The sequence below is a fragment of the Ammospiza nelsoni genome, chromosome 20 (assembly GCF_027579445.1).
Source record: "Ammospiza nelsoni isolate bAmmNel1 chromosome 20, bAmmNel1.pri, whole genome shotgun sequence".
NCBI lineage: Eukaryota > Metazoa > Chordata > Aves > Passeriformes > Passerellidae > Ammospiza > Ammospiza nelsoni.
In genome coordinates, this window is record NC_080652.1 from 8839847 (window position 1) to 8857822 (window position 17976).

General features: G+C 53.6%; 1 protein-coding gene across 1 annotated transcript in view; it reads left to right on the top strand.

The window, feature by feature from the left end:
* Nucleotides 1-2130: 2130 nt before the first annotated feature.
* The window catches only part of RXRA (retinoid X receptor alpha), a 101472-nt gene continuing 85626 nt past the window's right edge, over nucleotides 2131-17976 (top strand). The window contains exon 1 of the mRNA XM_059486555.1: nucleotides 2131-2282. Within this exon, the coding sequence (XP_059342538.1) occupies nucleotides 2255-2282 (28 nt within the window). The 5' untranslated portion in view covers nucleotides 2131-2254. The remainder of the gene's footprint in view (nucleotides 2283-17976) is intronic.

Sequence of the window (17976 nt, forward strand, 5' to 3'; positions counted from 1 at the left end):
AGCTCGCTGATATTTCTGGCTCGAGACACTTTGCCAATTAAAGAATAAATCAGGGCAGATAAGGCTGGGGAGCGTTCCACGGATGTGCCACACAGGGAGAACATCTGGGACACCCCTGATCGTCCCAGCCACCCCAGTGCCCTCCCCGCAGGAGGGTTGGCCCTGCTCTGGGAGCTACCTGTGCCAGCAGCAGCTGTCCCTGGTGTCACTGGAGCCTCGCAGAGTGCCCAGCCTGGCTCCCCAGCGTGTGTGAGAGCAGCTGCAGCGTGGCCCCAGCCTGTTTGTTATGCATGTTACGGCCGTGCAGAGCGAGGGGTCGATACCGTGTTTAATATGCCTCATGCATAGCGGAGTCGCTCTGGTCCATCAAGCCGCTAATACACATTCTTACAGGGCTGAGTATCATTTATTAAACCTGGAGGCCTGCCTGGCAAGGGGGGGCCGGGGCTCTGGGGAGCGGCCAGGGGTGGTGCCAGGGCTCGGGAGGTGAGAGTTTGCGGAGGAGCTGCACACACACACACACACACACACACACACACACATGCACACGCACAGAGAGTTGTTTGTTGTGCCCCACGGATGGGAAATGGAATGAATCGTGCTCCGAGCGCTGCCCGCGCTGTGACACGGCCTGGGGACAGGCAGGGCTCCGGGGCTGGGCACAGCTGGCATTGCTCAGCATCACCCTGGGAACCCCTCTGCTCCCCCTCCCGCTGCAGCCCCACGCACCTCTTCTTTTTTGCCTCTTTTTTCTCTTTCCCTCTTCTTTCCTCACCTCTTTTCCCTTCCTGCTCTTTCCCATCTTTTTCCTCTCCTTTCCCTTCTCTTTACCCTCGTTTGTTTCCCTTCTATTTCTGCTCTTCTTTCCTTCTCTCTTTCCCCCCTCCTTTCCTCCTCTCGTTTTCCTCCCTTCTTCCCCATCTCTAATTTCCCCCTCTTGCCACCTATTCTCCCCCTCTTTTTAAATTTTTCCTCCTCCCTTTTATTTTACCCTTTCCCCCATCTCTAATTTTCCCTTCTCACCACCTCTGGTTTTTTTCTTCCTCCCTTTTATTTTATCCTTTCCCCCCTCTCTACCCATCTATTTCCCTCCTTTTCCCCACCACTTTAAGAATTAAAAAAACAACACAACCTCAAAAAAACCAAACAAAACCGATCTTTTCCCCTCTCCTTTTCCTTCTCTTTTCCCTCGCTTACTTCCCTTCTATTTCTGCTCTTCTTTCCTTCTCTCCTTCCCCTCTCCTTTCCTTCTCTCGTTTTCCTCTCCTTTCCCTTCTTACCACTCTCATCTCCCCCCTTCCTCCACATCTCTAATTCCCTCTTCTTTCCTTACCTTTTTTCCCTTCCTGCTCTTTCCCATCTTTTTTCCTCTCCTTTTCCTTCTCTTTTCCCTCGCTTATTTCCCTTCTATTTCTGCTCTTCTTTCCTTCTCTCTTCCCCCCTCCCTTCTCCCCACTCTCATCTCCCCCACTTCTTCCACATCTCTAATTTCCCCTTCTCGCCACCTCTTTTTCCCCTCTTTTTTCCCCCCTCCCTTTTATTTTATCCTTTCCCCCATCTCTAATTTCCCCTTCCCGCCACCTCTTTTTCCCCTCTTATTTTTCCTCCCTTTTATTTTATCCTTTCCCCCATCTCTAATTTCCCCTTCTCACCACCTCTTTTCTCCCTCTTTTTTTTCCCCTCCTTTTATTTTTTTTCCTTCCCTCCCTCTATTTTCCTCCTTTTCCCCATCACTTTAAGAATAAAAAAAAAAAACCCAAAACACAACCCCCTAAAAAAAAAAAAAAAAAAAAAAAAACACCAAACAAAACCACCCAACAGCACCAGCGCAGCGCTCTCCGCGGGCCGGCGGGGCGGGCGCGGGGCGGCGCTGCTCGGCTCGGCTCGGCTCGGCCAGGCTCGGCTCGGCTCGGCCAGGCTCGGCTCGGCCAGGCTCGGCTCGGCCAGGCTCGGCTCCCCTGCGCGGGCCCCGGAGTTACATTGTTGGAGTTTGCCACAACTCCGCGGCCTCGGCTGCGCGGGGCCGCCGCTGCGGGGCCGCTGCGGGGCTGCAGCTTCCCCGCTGCCTCCTCCTCCTCCCTTCCTCCCTCCTCCTCCTCCTCCTCCTCCTCCTCCTCCCCGTGGGTGTTTTTTTTTTTCTCTCCCCTCCTCCCCTCTCTCCCCCCGCGCTGATTTCCCTCCCCTCCGCCCGCCCTGCCTGTGTGTTTTCGCCGCCGCGCTCGCCGAGCCCCTTGGCATGAGTTAAGCACCAGCCATGGACACCAAACACTTCCTGCCGCTGGGTGAGTTCTGTTCCGAGAGATTCTCCGCTCCTGCCGCGGGGGGTGGGGGGTGCTTGGGCACGATAAAATCAGCGCCTGTCCTGCTGCCTTCCCCCTCCCCCGGCTCCGCTGCCCCTTCCAGCGGCGCGCACCGAGGGCCGGCGGGCGGGGGATGCGCTCGCCCCTTCCCCGGGGAGCCCGGCCCGGCCCCTGCCCCCGGCCCCTGCCGCACACTTGGGATTTTTCTTTTGCTTTGCTGCTGTTTTTATGGGTTTTTGGTATTTTTTTTTTCTCGTGGCGCAGCCCCGCGAACGGCGGGCCCTGGCTGGGGAGCTGAGCCGGGCCGGGCCGGGCCGGGCCGGGCGGGCAGCGGCCCCAGCGGCGCTCGGAACGGGGCAGCGGCAGCGGGCAGAGCCCCCTCCCCGCCCGGGGCCGGCTCTGCTCGGGGCTCGGCAGCGCGCAGCCTGCGCTTCCCCCTCTTGCCTTTCCCCTCGGTTTATTATTTTTTTAAATTTTTGACTTTTTCTCTTTTTTTTTTTTTTATTATTTCTCTCCCTTCTCCCCGCGGCATCCGGGGCGCGCAGCCGGGCAGGGGGAGGCAGCGCTCGGCTCTCATCGCCGGCTCCCAGCCCCGCCGCGCTTGGGACCCTCCTGCCTTTTTGTTCTTATTTTTTAACCCCCCCTCTTCCCCACCCTCTCCTCCTTTTAAAACCCATTTCCAACCGGAGTTTGCCATCGTTTCGGTGACTGAGTCAAGTCCTGGCTTGTAAGGGCGAATGCCTCCTGCGTCTCGCTTCCAGGAGGAGAAGTGATATTGCAGAGCTCGCTGCTCGGGCTGGGGGGAAGAAAAGTTTGAGCGGAGTGGCCTGGCGCCAGTCCGGGCTCGGGGGAACCGGGCAGAGCGCTGCCATCCCTGTCCCCGCTCAGCCCCGGGGCTCGCAGCCTGCCCATGGCCGGCCAGACCGTCCCTGCTGGGCTTTAAATCTGTGCTCAGCCTCCCCAGCCTGCCGCTGCTGTGGTTTGGTTCTTTCTTTTGATTCTTTCTTCCTCTTGTTGTTTTGGTTTTTTTTTTGTATTGTGTTGTTGTTGGTTTTTTTTGCTTGTTTTGTTGACAAATTGCAATTTCAGTTATCCCTTTCAAATACAAACAACCATCACAATGTTTTCCCACAAGCCGAGCTCGCTGAGAGGCTTTTCCAGGGCTGTGGTGGTCTGGGGGCTTTGGAAGGGACACCCTGGCACTGTGGGCTGGCAGAGCTGTGGGTGGCATCTCCGTGCCCCCCAAAATTCTCATTTTCACAGTGCCCCTCGTTGTCTGGGCTGGGAGATGCTGCTGGGGCCAAAAGCATCTCTCACCTGCAGTGTGTCCCTGGTTCCAAACCAAGGCAGCTCCTTTTGGCTGGGTCCAGTGAGGCTTTTGGGGCTCATCCCAGCAGAAGGGGTCTCTCTTGCCCCACTGGAGTGGTTTAAGTTTGGGGGGATTCACATTTCCTTGGATGCTTTTGTGGAAGAGAATCCAAATCTCTGTTGATCCGGGCAGGCTCAGGCCTCTGTGTACATGAACTGTGTTTTCTGTCAGTCCTGAACTCTCCTGTTATGCTGTAAATGCTAAAAATTACATAGTGTTATTAGTCAGGGTGGTTTGAGGGGGTAGGAGGGGGAGAGGTTGTGACTGCTGGCTCAAGGAAGGGTTTTCACACTGGTGCAAGTGGAAAGCAACTGATTTATCTGCTCGTTGAAAAACGAAGAATTTAGAAAATTTAGAAATTTTCACGCTGGTGCAAGGGGAAAACAACTGATTTATCTGCTCATTTAGAAATGGGGCTGTGCCACACACTGTGCAGCGTCCCCATGGAAAACAGGGCATCCCCCCAGGACAGCCCTGCTGGGGGAGGTTAAAACTTCTCATCCTTGTCTCAGGAGCAAATCCATCTGTCTGTGGGAGCTGTTTGGGTTGTGTGGCCTGGGATTGTGCTGGAGAAACTCCCAAACTTTATGTGCTGATCTTTGGTCGCTGATTATTGGGAAAAATCCCTTTGGCTGCAAGGGTTGCTGCAGGTTTTGGAGGGGAGATCTTGGTGCTGCTGTGGGCGGTGCAGGCAAATTGTGTCTAAAAGCTTGTGAGCAGTTTGTGGGATTGAAGGGAATGTGAGCTGAGACCTTCAGCTCACAAATGTGAACTTCCCAGTGAAACCAGAGCAGAGCTGGATCAGCCATGGGGCCTCTTTAGAGTCAGGATTGTCCAAACTCCACCAGCTCCCAACTTTTAAGGGTCTAGGAGTGTTTCACCAACCCTATCTCGTGTCATTTTTAGGAGCTGGTGCTGGAAAAACCCAGGGGAGAAAACCAGCCCAGCTTGTGGGGTTTGTTCTGCACACCAGCACAGGCCTGAGCTGGGGAACAGCAACAACACAGCCAAAATTCTGCTCCATTGCTGTGTCCCCATCAAAATCCCAAAATTCTGCTCCATTGCTGTGTCCCCATCAAAATCCCAAAATTCTGCTCCATTCCTGTGTCCCCATCAAAATCCCAGCAGCAGCACAGCCAAAATTCTGCTCCATTGCTGTGTCCCCATCAAAATGCCAAAATTCTGCTCCATTGCTGTGTCCCCATCAAAATCCCAAAATTCTGCTCCATTCCTATGTCCCCATCAAAATCCCAAAATTCTGCTCCATTGCTGTGTCCCCATCAAAATCCCAAAATTCTGCTCCATTCCTATGTCCCCATCAAAATCCCAAAATTCTGCTCCATTCCTGTGTCCCCATCAAAGTCCCAGCTCAGTCTGGCCCAGCAAGGCCAACCTGGTGGTTCCTGGCCAAGTCCTGCCCGTGCTTAGACTGAGATAACCCTGCTGATGTCATGGCTGGAAGTGTGGCCAACTCTGGGCACTTTTAATAGTAGTATCTCATTTTCCTGCTTCTCTGGAGAGCTGCTGGCAGATGCCAGCCAGAGGCTCCCCATGTGAGAACAGCACGTCCCTGGGCATCTCCCAGGCTGGCTGCTGTCACCTGTGTGCCACCCCAGTGCCAGGACAGCCTGCAGCCTGGCACGGGGGATGTGGCACGGGTACCTCCACAGCCATGGAGGGGCTTAAAACCCCTCAGGGTCCAGCAGATGCTGCCTTGGAGCCATTTGGAATTGCAGTCCTGCTTTTGCTAGGCTTAGCTTGCTCAGGGCTGTCCAGTTTTTGATACTTGGTGTTGTGCCAGGTGTCCAGGAGGAGGAGAAAATGTAGAAAATGCAAATTGTACATTTTGTAGAAAATGTAGAATTGTAGAAAAATGTACAAAAATGTAGAAAAACGTGGAAAAAATCCGTGGTGGGGTGCACGGGCTGAGGTCAGGCTTTCACAGGGCACTGATGTGCCAACCAAGGACTCGTTTCTTCAGGTTCTCTGCCTTTTACAACCCTCTCAGTGCTTTGTTCTCCCTTTGCCCATTCCCTGGGTATCTCTGGGGAGGAAAACGGGGATGGTGAGCTCAGGGGAGGCTCAGCTTGGTGGGGGAAGAAACAGTTAATGGGTGTGTGAGTGCTTCCCTCCGGAGGTCACTGCAGCAGGTTGGAACCTCTGTGTGTCCCTCTCTGTCCGTGTGTCCCTCTCCCCGCCCTGCAGCCGTGCCAGGCCCAGCTGCAGCTGCTCAGGATGTGGGGTGAGCACTGTCCGTGCTGTGCTCGGGGCTGGAGCTGCAGCATTTCCGAGGAAAACAGCAAAACAACCCCCGTGCATCCAGCTGGGACAGCCCAGGGTGCTCGGTGAGCATCCATGAGCCTGGAGAGCTCCTGTGTGGATTGAGAGCTCACCACGATGCTCAGTCCTGCTCTAGATACCCTCAGGAATCAGCAGCTGGTGTGACAATGTGCAGGGAGGAGAGCTGAGGGGTGTGGGGAGCATCTGAGCATCCCACTGAGGGAGGGAAAATCCTCTGTCCCACACCTGGCTGGCTCCATGAGGAGCAGGAGGTGAAGTCTGGTTTGTCCTGGTCTCTCTTGTAGGGCTCAACCTCTTGTTGTCACATGCAAAACAAGCTGGGAAGGAATTTTTGCCTTTTCCAGAATTGTGGCAGTGAAATAAATCAGAGCGTCCCTGAGTTTATTCCACATCGTCCTGCTGGCTTGGAGGGAGCGTTTGTGTTTCTCAAATTTGGGGTATTTTATTTATTTAAAAGAGAGCGGGGGAGAAAGCCACAGAATTTGAGTTATTCATTGCAAATATTATTATTGGCATTTTGCTCCCGTTGAGGGAAAAAAAAAAAAAAAATGACAAGGGGGGAATCAAAACATTTCACTGCAAAATACACCCTGGCTTTGTCCCACCCACATCTTCAAGGCAAAAATAAATATTTATTAAGAAATGGGTTAAAAACCTTTTTGTTCAGTATTGTTTTCTGGGAGCAGGGGTGTGTTGCCATATGCCACTGGGCTGAAATTTGGATTTTTTAGGGTTTTTTGCAGGATGGTTAAGGAGAGAAACACACAGTGGGTGCTGCAGGGCTTTGGGGTCCTGCCTTGTCTGTGGGCTCCGTGCTCCTGTGAGCATCCTGGTGCCTTTTCCTGGGGATTGTGTGTGCTCAGAGCATTCCCTGGGGCTCCCAGCTGCCTGAAATCCCCAAATCATTCCTGCTATAAATAACCCAGCAGTGAGACAGCAAGAGCTGGTGGCCCTTGGCGAGGGATTGAGCAGGGGTGTGGTGATGCTGTGGGGACACTGAGGGGTCCCAGCTGGGCTCCTCCATGGACCAAAGCCTGGGATCCCTCAAAGCCCTGCTGGCCAAGTGCTGCAGGGACCTTCCTTGTGAGCTGGGCAGCCTAATTGGGCTCTAATTAATCCTCCTCTGTGGGGAGGGAAGGAGGGAACTGGGGCTCTCCTCGCTCTGACCTGTGCTGTGGAGGGGTCTGGGCATTTCAGTGGGATACTGGGTGATGTGGGCACTCAGGAGGGATGCTCAGAAGTGTGGAGGGATGCTCAGAAGTGTGGAGGGATGCTCAGAAGTGCCAGGGATGCTCAGAATTGTGGAGGGATGCTCAGAAGTGCCAGGGATGCTCAGCACTTGAGGGATGCTCGTTCTGCACGGGATCCATCCCAGCACTTCCCTAATTGCTCCCTAAAAGGCCCAGGTGGGCTCTTGGAGAGTCAGCAGAGCTACAAAGCAATAAGGGGAGGCAGCCTGGGTGGTTTTATTTTAATTGATTTTGTCAGGAGTTGCTGTATTTTATTACATTTAAAGACTAGAGTCTGGAATAACTTTGAACGTTTGACACGCACACAAAAAGCAGCTTTCTGACATTTTCCTCTTTGCTTGTCTTTTATTTTATTTCTCCCCTCTCCTCCTCCTCAAAGGGAAGTGTGTGCCTGGAGGGAGGACAGAGGAGGAGGAGGGAGGAGCAGTTGTGTCTCTCCAAAGGCTGCTCTGATATCAAGGCAGCGCGGAGCAGATGAAATAATATTGCAAATAAGGATTTAAAAAACCCTACAGAAGGATCCCCGCACATGCCAGCCAGCTCAAACTGCCAGAAGATTTTCAGACAGAAGCAATTTAGCCTGGGAAAATGCTCTATTGTTGAGATGGAAACTGGCTGTGAGAACTTGCCTTTTCTGACAAGGTTTGGCTTAGGAAAAGCAAAGCAAAGTCAAGGAAATCAACCTGAGTTTTTATTTAGAGGGGAGGGAGCTTTTCAAAATGGAGGGTGCTTTCTGAGATAAACAGGGAACAATTCCCTTGTGAGAAAGGGAAGAAAGGGCTCAAATTAAGCCCAAATGCAGCTCCTCTCCTTTGAAATTTTGTTTAACGTGGAGTTAAAAAATAATCCTGTTCAAACAGAGCATTGGTGAACACAAAATGCTTGGGCTTTTTTTCCCCCCCTCCCTTCTCTTTCCCTTTTCTCTTACAATAAGAGTTCCAGGGTTGCACCTTGGGGCTGTAATTCTGCTCCCAGCTGTGCCCGTGCCAGCTCCACATCAGCAGGGGATGTGGATGTTGCCTCCCAAACTCCACATCTGCCCAAGGTGGGGCAGGTCCAGGGAGGGAAACTGAGGCACGGGGGAGTGTCAGAGCTGGGAATGGGCCCGGAGTGAGGGTGTGGGGTGGTGAATGCTGAGCCAGCCCTGCAGAGCTGATCCATCGAGCTCCACTGGGCTCTGCAGGGTCCAAAACCTCCAAACCCCAAATCCACTCCTCCCCACAAAGCTGCTGTTTGGCCCAGGAGCAAAGGAAAGCTCCCAGGTGGGGTTTGTGGGCGAGCCAGGTGCTCCCAAAGCACAGGGCAAGGAGGAAACACCCTAAAGATTTGGGAATTAAACAGCAGGGTTTAAATTCTGGCATCCCCTTCTGCTCCCTCCCACTGTGCTCGTTGCTCCTTCTTCCAAACCCTGGGGGATTTGATTTTTTTGGTCAAAGATTTTTTTTTGGGCCATGAGTGGATGTTGATATTTGGGTCTTGTCTGGATTTCCTTGGATCCCATCAGCTGCAGGATCTCTGCAGAGCCAGGAGATAAAAGGGGCAATAGCACTATTGGGGACCAATAAAACGGTAATGGCATTCCCAGCTGGTTGTTACTTTTCATGGGCTCCTCTTTTGTGGAGTTTTGGCTTTCTTCAGCTTTACAGACTTGGGAAAAAAAGGGAAAAAAAATCCAGGGAGGGGGAGCTGAGGGAGCTCCAGAGATTTACAGCCCCCTCAGCTCCTGGGGCAGATCCTTTGTGCTGCCAGGGCCGGGTTAGGGGGGGATGCCCCATCTCCTTTCAGGAACATTTGATTATTGTTTTTCCATTTCTGGCTGACAAGTGAGTGCTGGAGGAGAGTTGTTTTGCTTTGTTTTTTTGTTTTGTTTTGTTTTTTTTTATTTTCCCTTTGCTGTGAACTCTGTGGGCTGTGCGAGACAATTTTGTTGTGGGCAGCGCGTCTCCTACGTGCCCGTTCCGGAGTGGCAGTGAGGCAATGGCAGTGGTGAGGCAAGAGAGGAAGGAGAAGGGCAGGAGGGGAGAATTTCCAGCCAAAATCCATCCTGAGGCATGGAGATGGTAGGAGAGGGGGTGAAATTCCTGCCAAGATCCACCCTGAGATGTGGAAATGGCAAGGTTGGGGTGGCGGAGCTGAGAGAGGGATGCTGAGTGTTGGCAGAGAAGAATTGGATCAGAGAGGCAGAAGCAGAGCCAGGGGCATCACATGGAGCTGGGGGAGCTGTTTGGCTGCTCCTGGGGCTGGGAAGGATTGGTGAGACGGGTTTGCCAGTGCTGCAGCTTCCCTGCCCTGCTCCCCAAGACCTGTGTGCAGGTGAGGGCTCTTGGAAAAGGGATATCGGAGATATTCTGTACTGATCATCCTGGGCTCCTCTCCTGCCCCCAGCCCTTCTTTTACTGCCCCTTTTGTGGGAGATGAGTAATTTTATCAGGCCTGGGAAGCTGTGGCTCTGCATGGTGTGGAGGAGCTGTGGTCTTGGATGACATGGAGCAGGCGTGTGCAGGTGGGAGCTCTAGGAAAAGGGATGCCACAGATATTCTGTACAGATCATCCTTACCAACCTAAACTGGGCTCCTCTCCTGCCCCCAGCCCTTCTTTTACTGCCCTTTTGTGGGAGATGAGTGAATTTATCAGGCCTGGGGAGCTGTGGCTCTGCATGGTGGGGAGGAGCTGTGGTCTCTGATGGTGTGGAGCAGGCGTGTGCAGGTGGGAGCTCTTGGAAAAGGGACATTGGAGATATTCTGTACTGATCATCCTTACCAGACTAAACTGGGCTCCTCTCCTGCCCCCAGCCCTTCTTTTTCTTCCCCTTTTGTGGGAGATGAGTGTTTTATCAGGCCTGGGGAGCTGTGGCTCTGCCTGGGGTAGAGAGCTGTGGTCTCTGATGGCATGGAGCAGGCATGGTCATTCTGGAGCACTTTGTGTTAGGGAAATCCCTGATCCCACACTGCATCCCATCAGTGTTGGGGCTCCTTCTGGTGACCCTCCCACCCCACAGCAGCCCTGTGGGGGATGTTTAATGGCTGAGCAGGAAATAGGGGTAGCAAGGATGGCGCCAGGTGATTTGAGCGAGTTAAAGCCGCTGTCTGGAGCTCTGCACCTGCGTGACCAACCCTCCCTGCTGACCTGCACTTGTTCAAGTGTGACTTTCAATTGATCATAAAAATCCAGCGTGATTCACAGCGCTCCTGCCCTGCAGCCTGCCAGGCTCTGTCTCTCTCATCCTCAGTAGCGTGAGAGAGCAGATTGCCCTCCAGTTCATCCTGCTCAGCCTTAATGGGGAGCCTCTGCTCGCTGGGGCTGCTCCCCACACACACTCCTGGAATATATTAAACACAGTGCCTTAGCATTTTAATTTCTATTGTTTTCCCCCCTCAAATATATGAAGAAAACTCCTCTCCAAAGCTCGGGGTGTGGGGAGAAGGGAGGGAGGTGCTGCTCTCCCCTTGTGCGTGCGTGTGGCTCACAGACAGTGAAATTGCACCCTAGAGTTATAAAGCAATTGTCTAGCTCAGCAGCAGAATGAGCATGAAATGGTGCAGAAAGCAACTAAATAAAATTGGGTAAGGCAGATGCATGAAAATAATGACATCTCTATCCTGTAGTCAGGCGCGCTTGCTCTTCCTCGCTGATAAACTTTTATAACAGACTTTGCATTTATTTTCCTGGGAAACTCTTCCTGCCATGGAGATGTGGGGTGAGCTCCTGCGTCCCCTCTCTTGTTTTTTGGGGCTGTACATCCCTGCCTCTCTCCCCCTGCCTTTCTTTCATTGTTTTTGTTTTCAGAGCGGGATTTTTATGCTCAGTCAAACACCACAGTGATAACCTTTGAGACTTCATTTCCTTTTTGGTGGCCGTGCCAGGCTGAGGGAGCTGGTGGCTCTCAGGGTGGCCTCTCATGTCCCATGCAAATGGAATGAAGAGATGCTTTCCTGAGTTTTCTCCTTTTCCCTGTGAGGCTCAGGTTGTTGTGTGGGGTTTAGGACACCACAGCAGGGATGGAACACCAGGTTGGTGCGCTGGCTCTGTCATCCCATCAGGGCCACCTGCTCCCACTCTTTATTATCCAACTGAATGGATTCAAATGCTCCCACTTTGGGCCTGGAGAATTGACTTCAGCTGTGATTCCTCCCCAGCTTTTCCCCTGAACTGCTGTCCCTGCTCTGACAAGTGCCTTGGAGCTGCTGGCCTCAGCTTCCCCATCCCAGGAAGCTTCCAACACAATCCAATGTTTTGCTCATTTTGTGCCAGGATCCCTGTGGAGACTGGGAACAAGCAGCTCCTCTTGCCACCCAAGGGGCCCTTTAGGTGACATTAGGGCTGTGTCCCCGCTGTCCTCACGCCCTCCTGCCTCTGATGGCACGGCTGGGCACTGCTCCACGTGCTTGTGGTGCCAGGGATGCCCTTTGTGGACAGGGTGCTGCCTGCTGTGCAGTGCCTGGATGCTTTGGAGGGCTCGGCGCTGAGCCGCTCACGGATTCCTTTCCTTGTCTGCAAGGAAACGCCAGCCCTGGGCTGTGCTGGAGCCTGGGGCTCCCCAGGCAGCTCCTGTGCAGCAGAATCTCCATCTCTGCCTGGGATGTGTCCCTGGGCTCCCAGATTTGCTGCTCCAGTGCCTGCCCATCACACGCAGCCCGGCGTGGATCCCATGGGTGGGCTGGAGCTGCGTGCTGGAGCAAACAACACAGGACACAGCATTTTCCCCTCCTCCTGCCTAACCCAGAGCAGGAGGTTTCCCTGCAGGGATTATTCTGGCTCTGGGCAGCTGGATGCCAAAAAAGCCCTGCCAGCTTTTTTGCTGGTGTGGTTCCGCGGCACTGAGGAGGAGGAGGGAAATGCAGGCGTGCAAAAATCAGTGTGAAAGCATAAATCAGGCCAAGAGTGAAAGGTTAAAGAAATCCAGAGGAAGCAGAGCGATGTGTGTGATAGAAAGGGGTTTCCTGTACCTACAGAGGCCACCCAGGCTCCCTTCCTGCCGGGGCAAACCAAAACTTTCTGCACCCCTAAGCAGATTGTGCTTGGCTGCTTGGGCACGCTGTGAGCCAGCTGTGCCAGCCTGGGTGTTAATGCCCTGTGCTTTACAGGCTGCTCTGCCCAGCCCCCGATGTGGGTTTTTTTTATAGGATGCCCAGGCAGATCCTGGGGAGCGCTGCAGTCGGGAATGGGGCTGGGAGGGCAGCGTGCAGTGACCTGTGCTGCCCTAAACCCACATCTCTCCTCTGCCAGCCTTGCTGGTTTTCTACACCATGCTCCTCAGAGGGGCTCCAGGGAGAGTTAAGGCTCCTGGGACCTGCAGGCCCCTGTTTAAGCACTTAGGAAGGCTTAGCTGATCCCAGCTGGAGATAGGCTGGCCCCAGGCCAGCTCGGTACCTGTTGTGTGCAAATGTGGAGCCTTTAAACAGCGCTTCAGAGCTGGGACTGGCTGGGAGCAGCACCCCCAGAGGGCAGTGTGGGGTGGGTGATGCTGGCACCCCGAATTACACCCTGTTTGTAAGGTTAGGAGACACAGATTTCATTGTCCAAGGGCTTTTTGGCAGTGTTTGGGGCTGTGTTTTGGTAGCAGTGCCATGGCGCTTTACCTTGGAGCGTCAAGGGGCAAAACCAGCAATTCCCTCGTGGCAGGGCTGTGCCTCACCTGTGGGGCAGGTTTGTCCTGTGGCAATCAGAAGCCAGCAGGCTCTGTGGGGCTCGGGCTCTCCCTTTTCCCACTGCATTTTTCAGTCTGGGCTGGCTGAGGCGAGCTGGGCGCCGCTCCTCCGGTCGTCCCGGTGTTGTTGAGCCACGGCAGCTGAGGCTGGCCAGGTGAGGAAAACCACGTCTGGCCAGGTTTCACAGCCTCTAGGTGTGTGCAGGAAATGTTGCAGGGCAGGGATTTCTTGCAGCAGGCCCTGGGTAGGCAGGTGACAAACAGCAAGGTGCCCATCTGGAGCCCACGCACACACACATGAGGGGAGGATCCTCCTCTAAAGGCACCTTCCCAAAACTCTGGGGCAGCTCAGGGGATGTGGGGCTGCTCCAGGAGTCCTCCAGGTCTGTTTCTTGGAGAAATTGAATTTTCCCTCAGATGCTGGAAGGTGCAGCATCACACCCTGGGGACACAGCTTTGGGAATGGTGTTGGATCCCCAAAGCTCTGCTCAGGGCTTTCCCAAGCAGGCAAACTTGAGGCTACAGCCTTGAAAGCAGTGCCATGGAGGGTGAAGCTCATCCTGAGAGCAGAGAGATGCTCCAGTCCTGCACAAAATCTGGAGAGCCCAGACCGGCCCTTTTTAGGACACATTGGGGTGTGGGAGAGTGCTGGGTAGGAAGGGGTGAGCCTGGAGCTGGGTGTAGGGATGTGCCTGCAGGGTGGGAGCAGCCGGTCCTGCCACTTCTCCCAGGCTCTGGGAAGTCCCTCTAGCTGCAGTCGAGGTCCCAGGTCCCTCTGTGCCACCTCTCTGCTCAGTTTTGAGCCTTTGAGAGCACAGGCTGTGGGAAAACACCCGGAGAGCCTGAGAGTAAAACCCAGCTTTGTGTGGGAAGGGAAGGTAGAGCCTAATTCAAAGCACCTTTACAAATGAATAAGGTAGAAATGACTTTACAAAAAAAAAAAAAACAAAAAACAAAGAGCCAACCCCAATCCCCAATGCATTGAGCTGCCCTGTGATTGTCAGCGTGGAAATTGCAGTGAAGGATTGAATCCACAGCCTGATTTCCAAAGTGCAGGATCTGGAGCTCCTGGTGCTGGTTTTGGGGGTCCCATGGACTTTTGGGCAGAGGAGCTTTTGTCAGGGTGGATTTTTGTGGAGCCTGTGGCAGGATCTGGAGCTCAGCACTGATTTCATCAGGTGGCTTCAGGATTGCGTCAGCTTAAGCAAGGGCTGGGATTGACCTGCAGTGATTTGCTGACTTTATTACTAAGACAATGATGGGGCTGAGCTGGAGGAGAGGGATTTTGGTGTTCTCTGCCTGGTGGGATGACTTGGAACAGCACTGCCAGCACTTCCCCAGTTTTTCAGCCCTTTTTGCTTGGAGGAGGTAAAATCCTGAATGTACCTTGAGGGTTCATTGAGGAGAAGGACTTTCCATCCCAGCTCTTGGCCCTGTCACTAGCTGCAGAAGAAGAACATTATAAGGAGCTATTCATCATTGCAATTATTTTATTAAGAGAACACTGTGTGCTTGGGAGCTGGAAGAGATGGAGCTTTGGGATGTTTTCAGCATGATAAATACGGGTTGGTTACATCACCCAGCTTTTCAAAAATGGTGTGTGTCGTCCTGCTGAGGGAGGGTTTGCAGACAACCTTGGAGGGCAGAGCCAGGTGCCTGTTCCAGCAGGGACAGCAGTGCTGCCTTGCCCTCAGGAATGGGGAGAGAAATCTCTGGGCTCTGCTGAGTGGGAATTTCAGCCTGTTTTGAGCTGGACATGATGGAATGGGCTCCTTGGGGACAGGCACATCATTCCCACACAAGGTGGGATAGCACAGCGCTGCTCCATGCAGCTCTCACTGCCACACCCCAAATGCTGCTTTTGGTGGCTGGTTTGCAGATTCCTGTCCTGTGCAGGTTTCTCAGGGGTCTCCCAGCCTGGTGCCAGCTGTCCCTGCTGTGCCACGGCTGCTGGCTGGTCCCTCTCAGGCTGGCACCTCCGGGCGCGTTATCGCACCGGGGTAAAGTCCACCATGGGAAAATGCCTGGTGGACTTTTAACTGCAGTCCTCTGGAGAGCCCAGCTCAGAAGGCTTTAACTCCTTCATGGCAGCCTCTGCTGGAAGAGAGAATGGAGCAGAGGATGGGCTGGGCTCAGCTCCCTGCAGCAAGGAGGGAGATTCCACCCTGGTGGCCGTGCCAGGGTGGTCATGGGGACAGTGCCAGCTGCACCTGGGGTCACCCCTGCATGTCCCCACCCCTCCTCTGCTTCTGCTGTCACAGCCTCAGCTCTTGGCCCAGCTGTGGTCTCCCAAAATGCTGCTTTGGGCATGCAGGGGCTGCTCTGGGGTCACTGGGCTGTGCCCTGCCCTGCTCTCACTGCTGCTGGGTGGGCTCAGAGGATGAGCCCTGTGGTGGGGAGGGATGGGCATCACTCTGCAGCACCCTCACCTATGGGAAGCTGCATCTGGAGCTTGAGAGGAGCCTTGGCACTGCCATTTTTGCTGTCCCACACTCTGATTTTGCCTCCTGCTTTAGACACCTGAGTGCCTGGTGGGGTTTATTTCAGCATCATCGTCCTTCTTCCATTCGCCCTTTTCCTTGCTTTTGTTTTGCAGCTTTTTCCCCCACTCCAAGGTGAGTCTTGTTTGCTCTGGGTGGGTCTGTGAGCCCTGAGCAGGTCCCCACTGCCAGCCCAGCTGGTGACAGCAGCACAACCAAGCAGCACCTCTCTGTATCACGGGCTGATCAACCCATTCTCAGTGGGGACAGAACCAGGGCATGCTCCAGAGGGATTTATGGAGGGAAATTCATGCAGCGTAGGGTTTCTGTCCATGCAGAGCAGCTCAGCATGGGATGGCATCGCTGGCTGTCCCTGCAGGCTCAGCTCAGTGGGGAAGCTCCCCATGTGCCACCAGCTGTGCCCTTCTCAGTGGAAGTGATTCCGGGGTGAGAAATTCCCCCTGTGGAAGCCTTTATTACCGGGCAGAGCTAGGTTTGTTTTGTTTATCATCCATTTCCTTGCCTTTGGAGGCATGCCCGGAGTTCTCCAGTTTTCTGTGTGTGTGTGGATGTGTGATTTATTAGGATTCAGGGCTAGGGTTTCTTTTTTTTTCTGGTTTAATTTCACTTCCTCAAACTGACAGGCCGTTTGAACAAACTTCTTTTGGATAATTTCCTCTATAGTTTTAAAGGGCCTCCTAAAAATAAAAAGAGAAAAAGATTGCAACATGGTCGATAATTAAAAAAAACACCCTGTCTGTGACCAGCCTGGGCCCTGATTGCTGTAACAGAGAGAGCTCAGAGGGTAGAAAAAAACATGAGTTCACTTTTTGGGTGTTTTTGACAGCACTTTAGGATGGCTTTGCTTGTTTTGCTGTGAGCTGTGATCCCAGGCACGCTTGGGCATTTCTCCCCATCCTCATGCGAGCGCTGCATTAAAAGCGCCGTGCGTGCCTAAACCCCTGCCAGCTCCCAGCTTTGGTTTCCTCTCCTCAGCTCGATCTGTTCCGCAGCAGTCAGGAAGAGGGAGGAGGGAGAGGGGAGAAAAAAAAAAATCCATTTAAAAACTCTGGGAAATGTAATGGGAGCAGGTAGGCGAGGGCAGAGCACCTGTGGCTGCCTTGAGCTGGGTTTGCTGGCGGGTCCTGCCCCGGGTTTTTATGAGGATTTCGCAAGTGTGGGTTTCGAAATGGCTCGGGGAGGGTTTGTGCTGGGTATTGTCAGGCCTGGGAGCTGCTGGAGAGCCCTGGTGGGGTCAGGCAGAGCTGGGGGTACACACAGGGTCTCAGGGGGCTGTGCTGTGCCTGTCAGCACCGAGATTGAGATGAAGGAAAACTTCCTTTCCCACTGTCCCAGCTATGAAAGCAAGAGAGAGAGAAACAGAGAAAGATTTCCCCCAGGGATCAGCAGTGATAAAAAGGCTCTCTTTTGAAAAGCAATGAGAGAAAAGAAGTGTGTCTAATCCTCACAGAGAAGAAAGGGAGAACATCCCTGAGCTGCGAGCAGGGACCTGGTGAGGAGGCAGCAGCGCCGTGCTCCTGCCTGGTGCAGAGGAATCCTCTGGGCAGCAGCAGAGGGAAATTCCATTTCCTGGCATGCATTTGGGTGGGCTCAGGGGAGCTGGCTGATGTGGTGAGGGTGAGGGCTGGGGAGATGCTGCTGGCTCATCCCCAAGTTGCTCAATCCCTGCACAGGAGCTCTGCTGGCGCCCTGCGTGGGAGAGGCTTGCACAGACTTTCTTTCCCCTTTTCCCATTGGGACTGGAGGAGGCTGCAAAGGGGAGCTGCAGCCCCGAGCTAGGAGGGATGTGTGTCCCCAGGGCAGGTGTGCCAGGGACTGCTGCAATCCTGGATCCCTTTTTCCCTGTGATACGGAGCTGGCCTGACTGGCTGTAGCAGCTCCTGGCCCAACCCTGTCACCATTTCTTCAGTGACAGCTGCAGTGTCCAGGCTTGGCACAGGAGCTGCTCTGTCACCCCGTCAGTGATGGGACAGTGGTGGTTTGGCTGCTCGTCCTGTGCTCACCACGTCTGAGCCGAGGCCACCAGGGTGCTTTTATTGCTGTTGTGGTTGATGATTTATTTCCAGCTGCATCCGCCCTGTCTTGTGACTTGATTAAAAATTAAAGCAAGCAGAGTGGTGTGGTGTGGCTGCTGTGAGCCCAGGGTCCCTTCCTGAGCCCTGTGGGGCTCCCAGCCCGTGGATTGGGACAGGGAAATCTGGGAATGGGAGGGACAAGGTGGATGGCAGTGGAAGGGCCTGTCTGGTGCTGGGGTGGGAGCCATCAGCAGGATCAGGATCCTTTTACAGACTCTAGAACTTGTGAATGTTTATTTGTATCTCCTTGAGCTGAATAATGGTGATCTCCAGCCAATAAAGTCCTCATTAGGCTGAAATTAATCCCAGTCCGTGGATTGGGACAGGGAAATCTGGGAATGGGAGGGAGAAGGTGGATGGCAGTGGAAGGACCTGTCTGGATGGATAGGGGTGGGAGCCATCAGCAGGATCAGGATCCTTCCACAGAACTAGAGCTTGTGAATGTGTATTTGCATCTCCTTGAGCTGAATAATGGTAATCCCCGGCCAATAAAGTCCTCATTAGGCTGAAATTAATGACTTTATGTTTCAAAA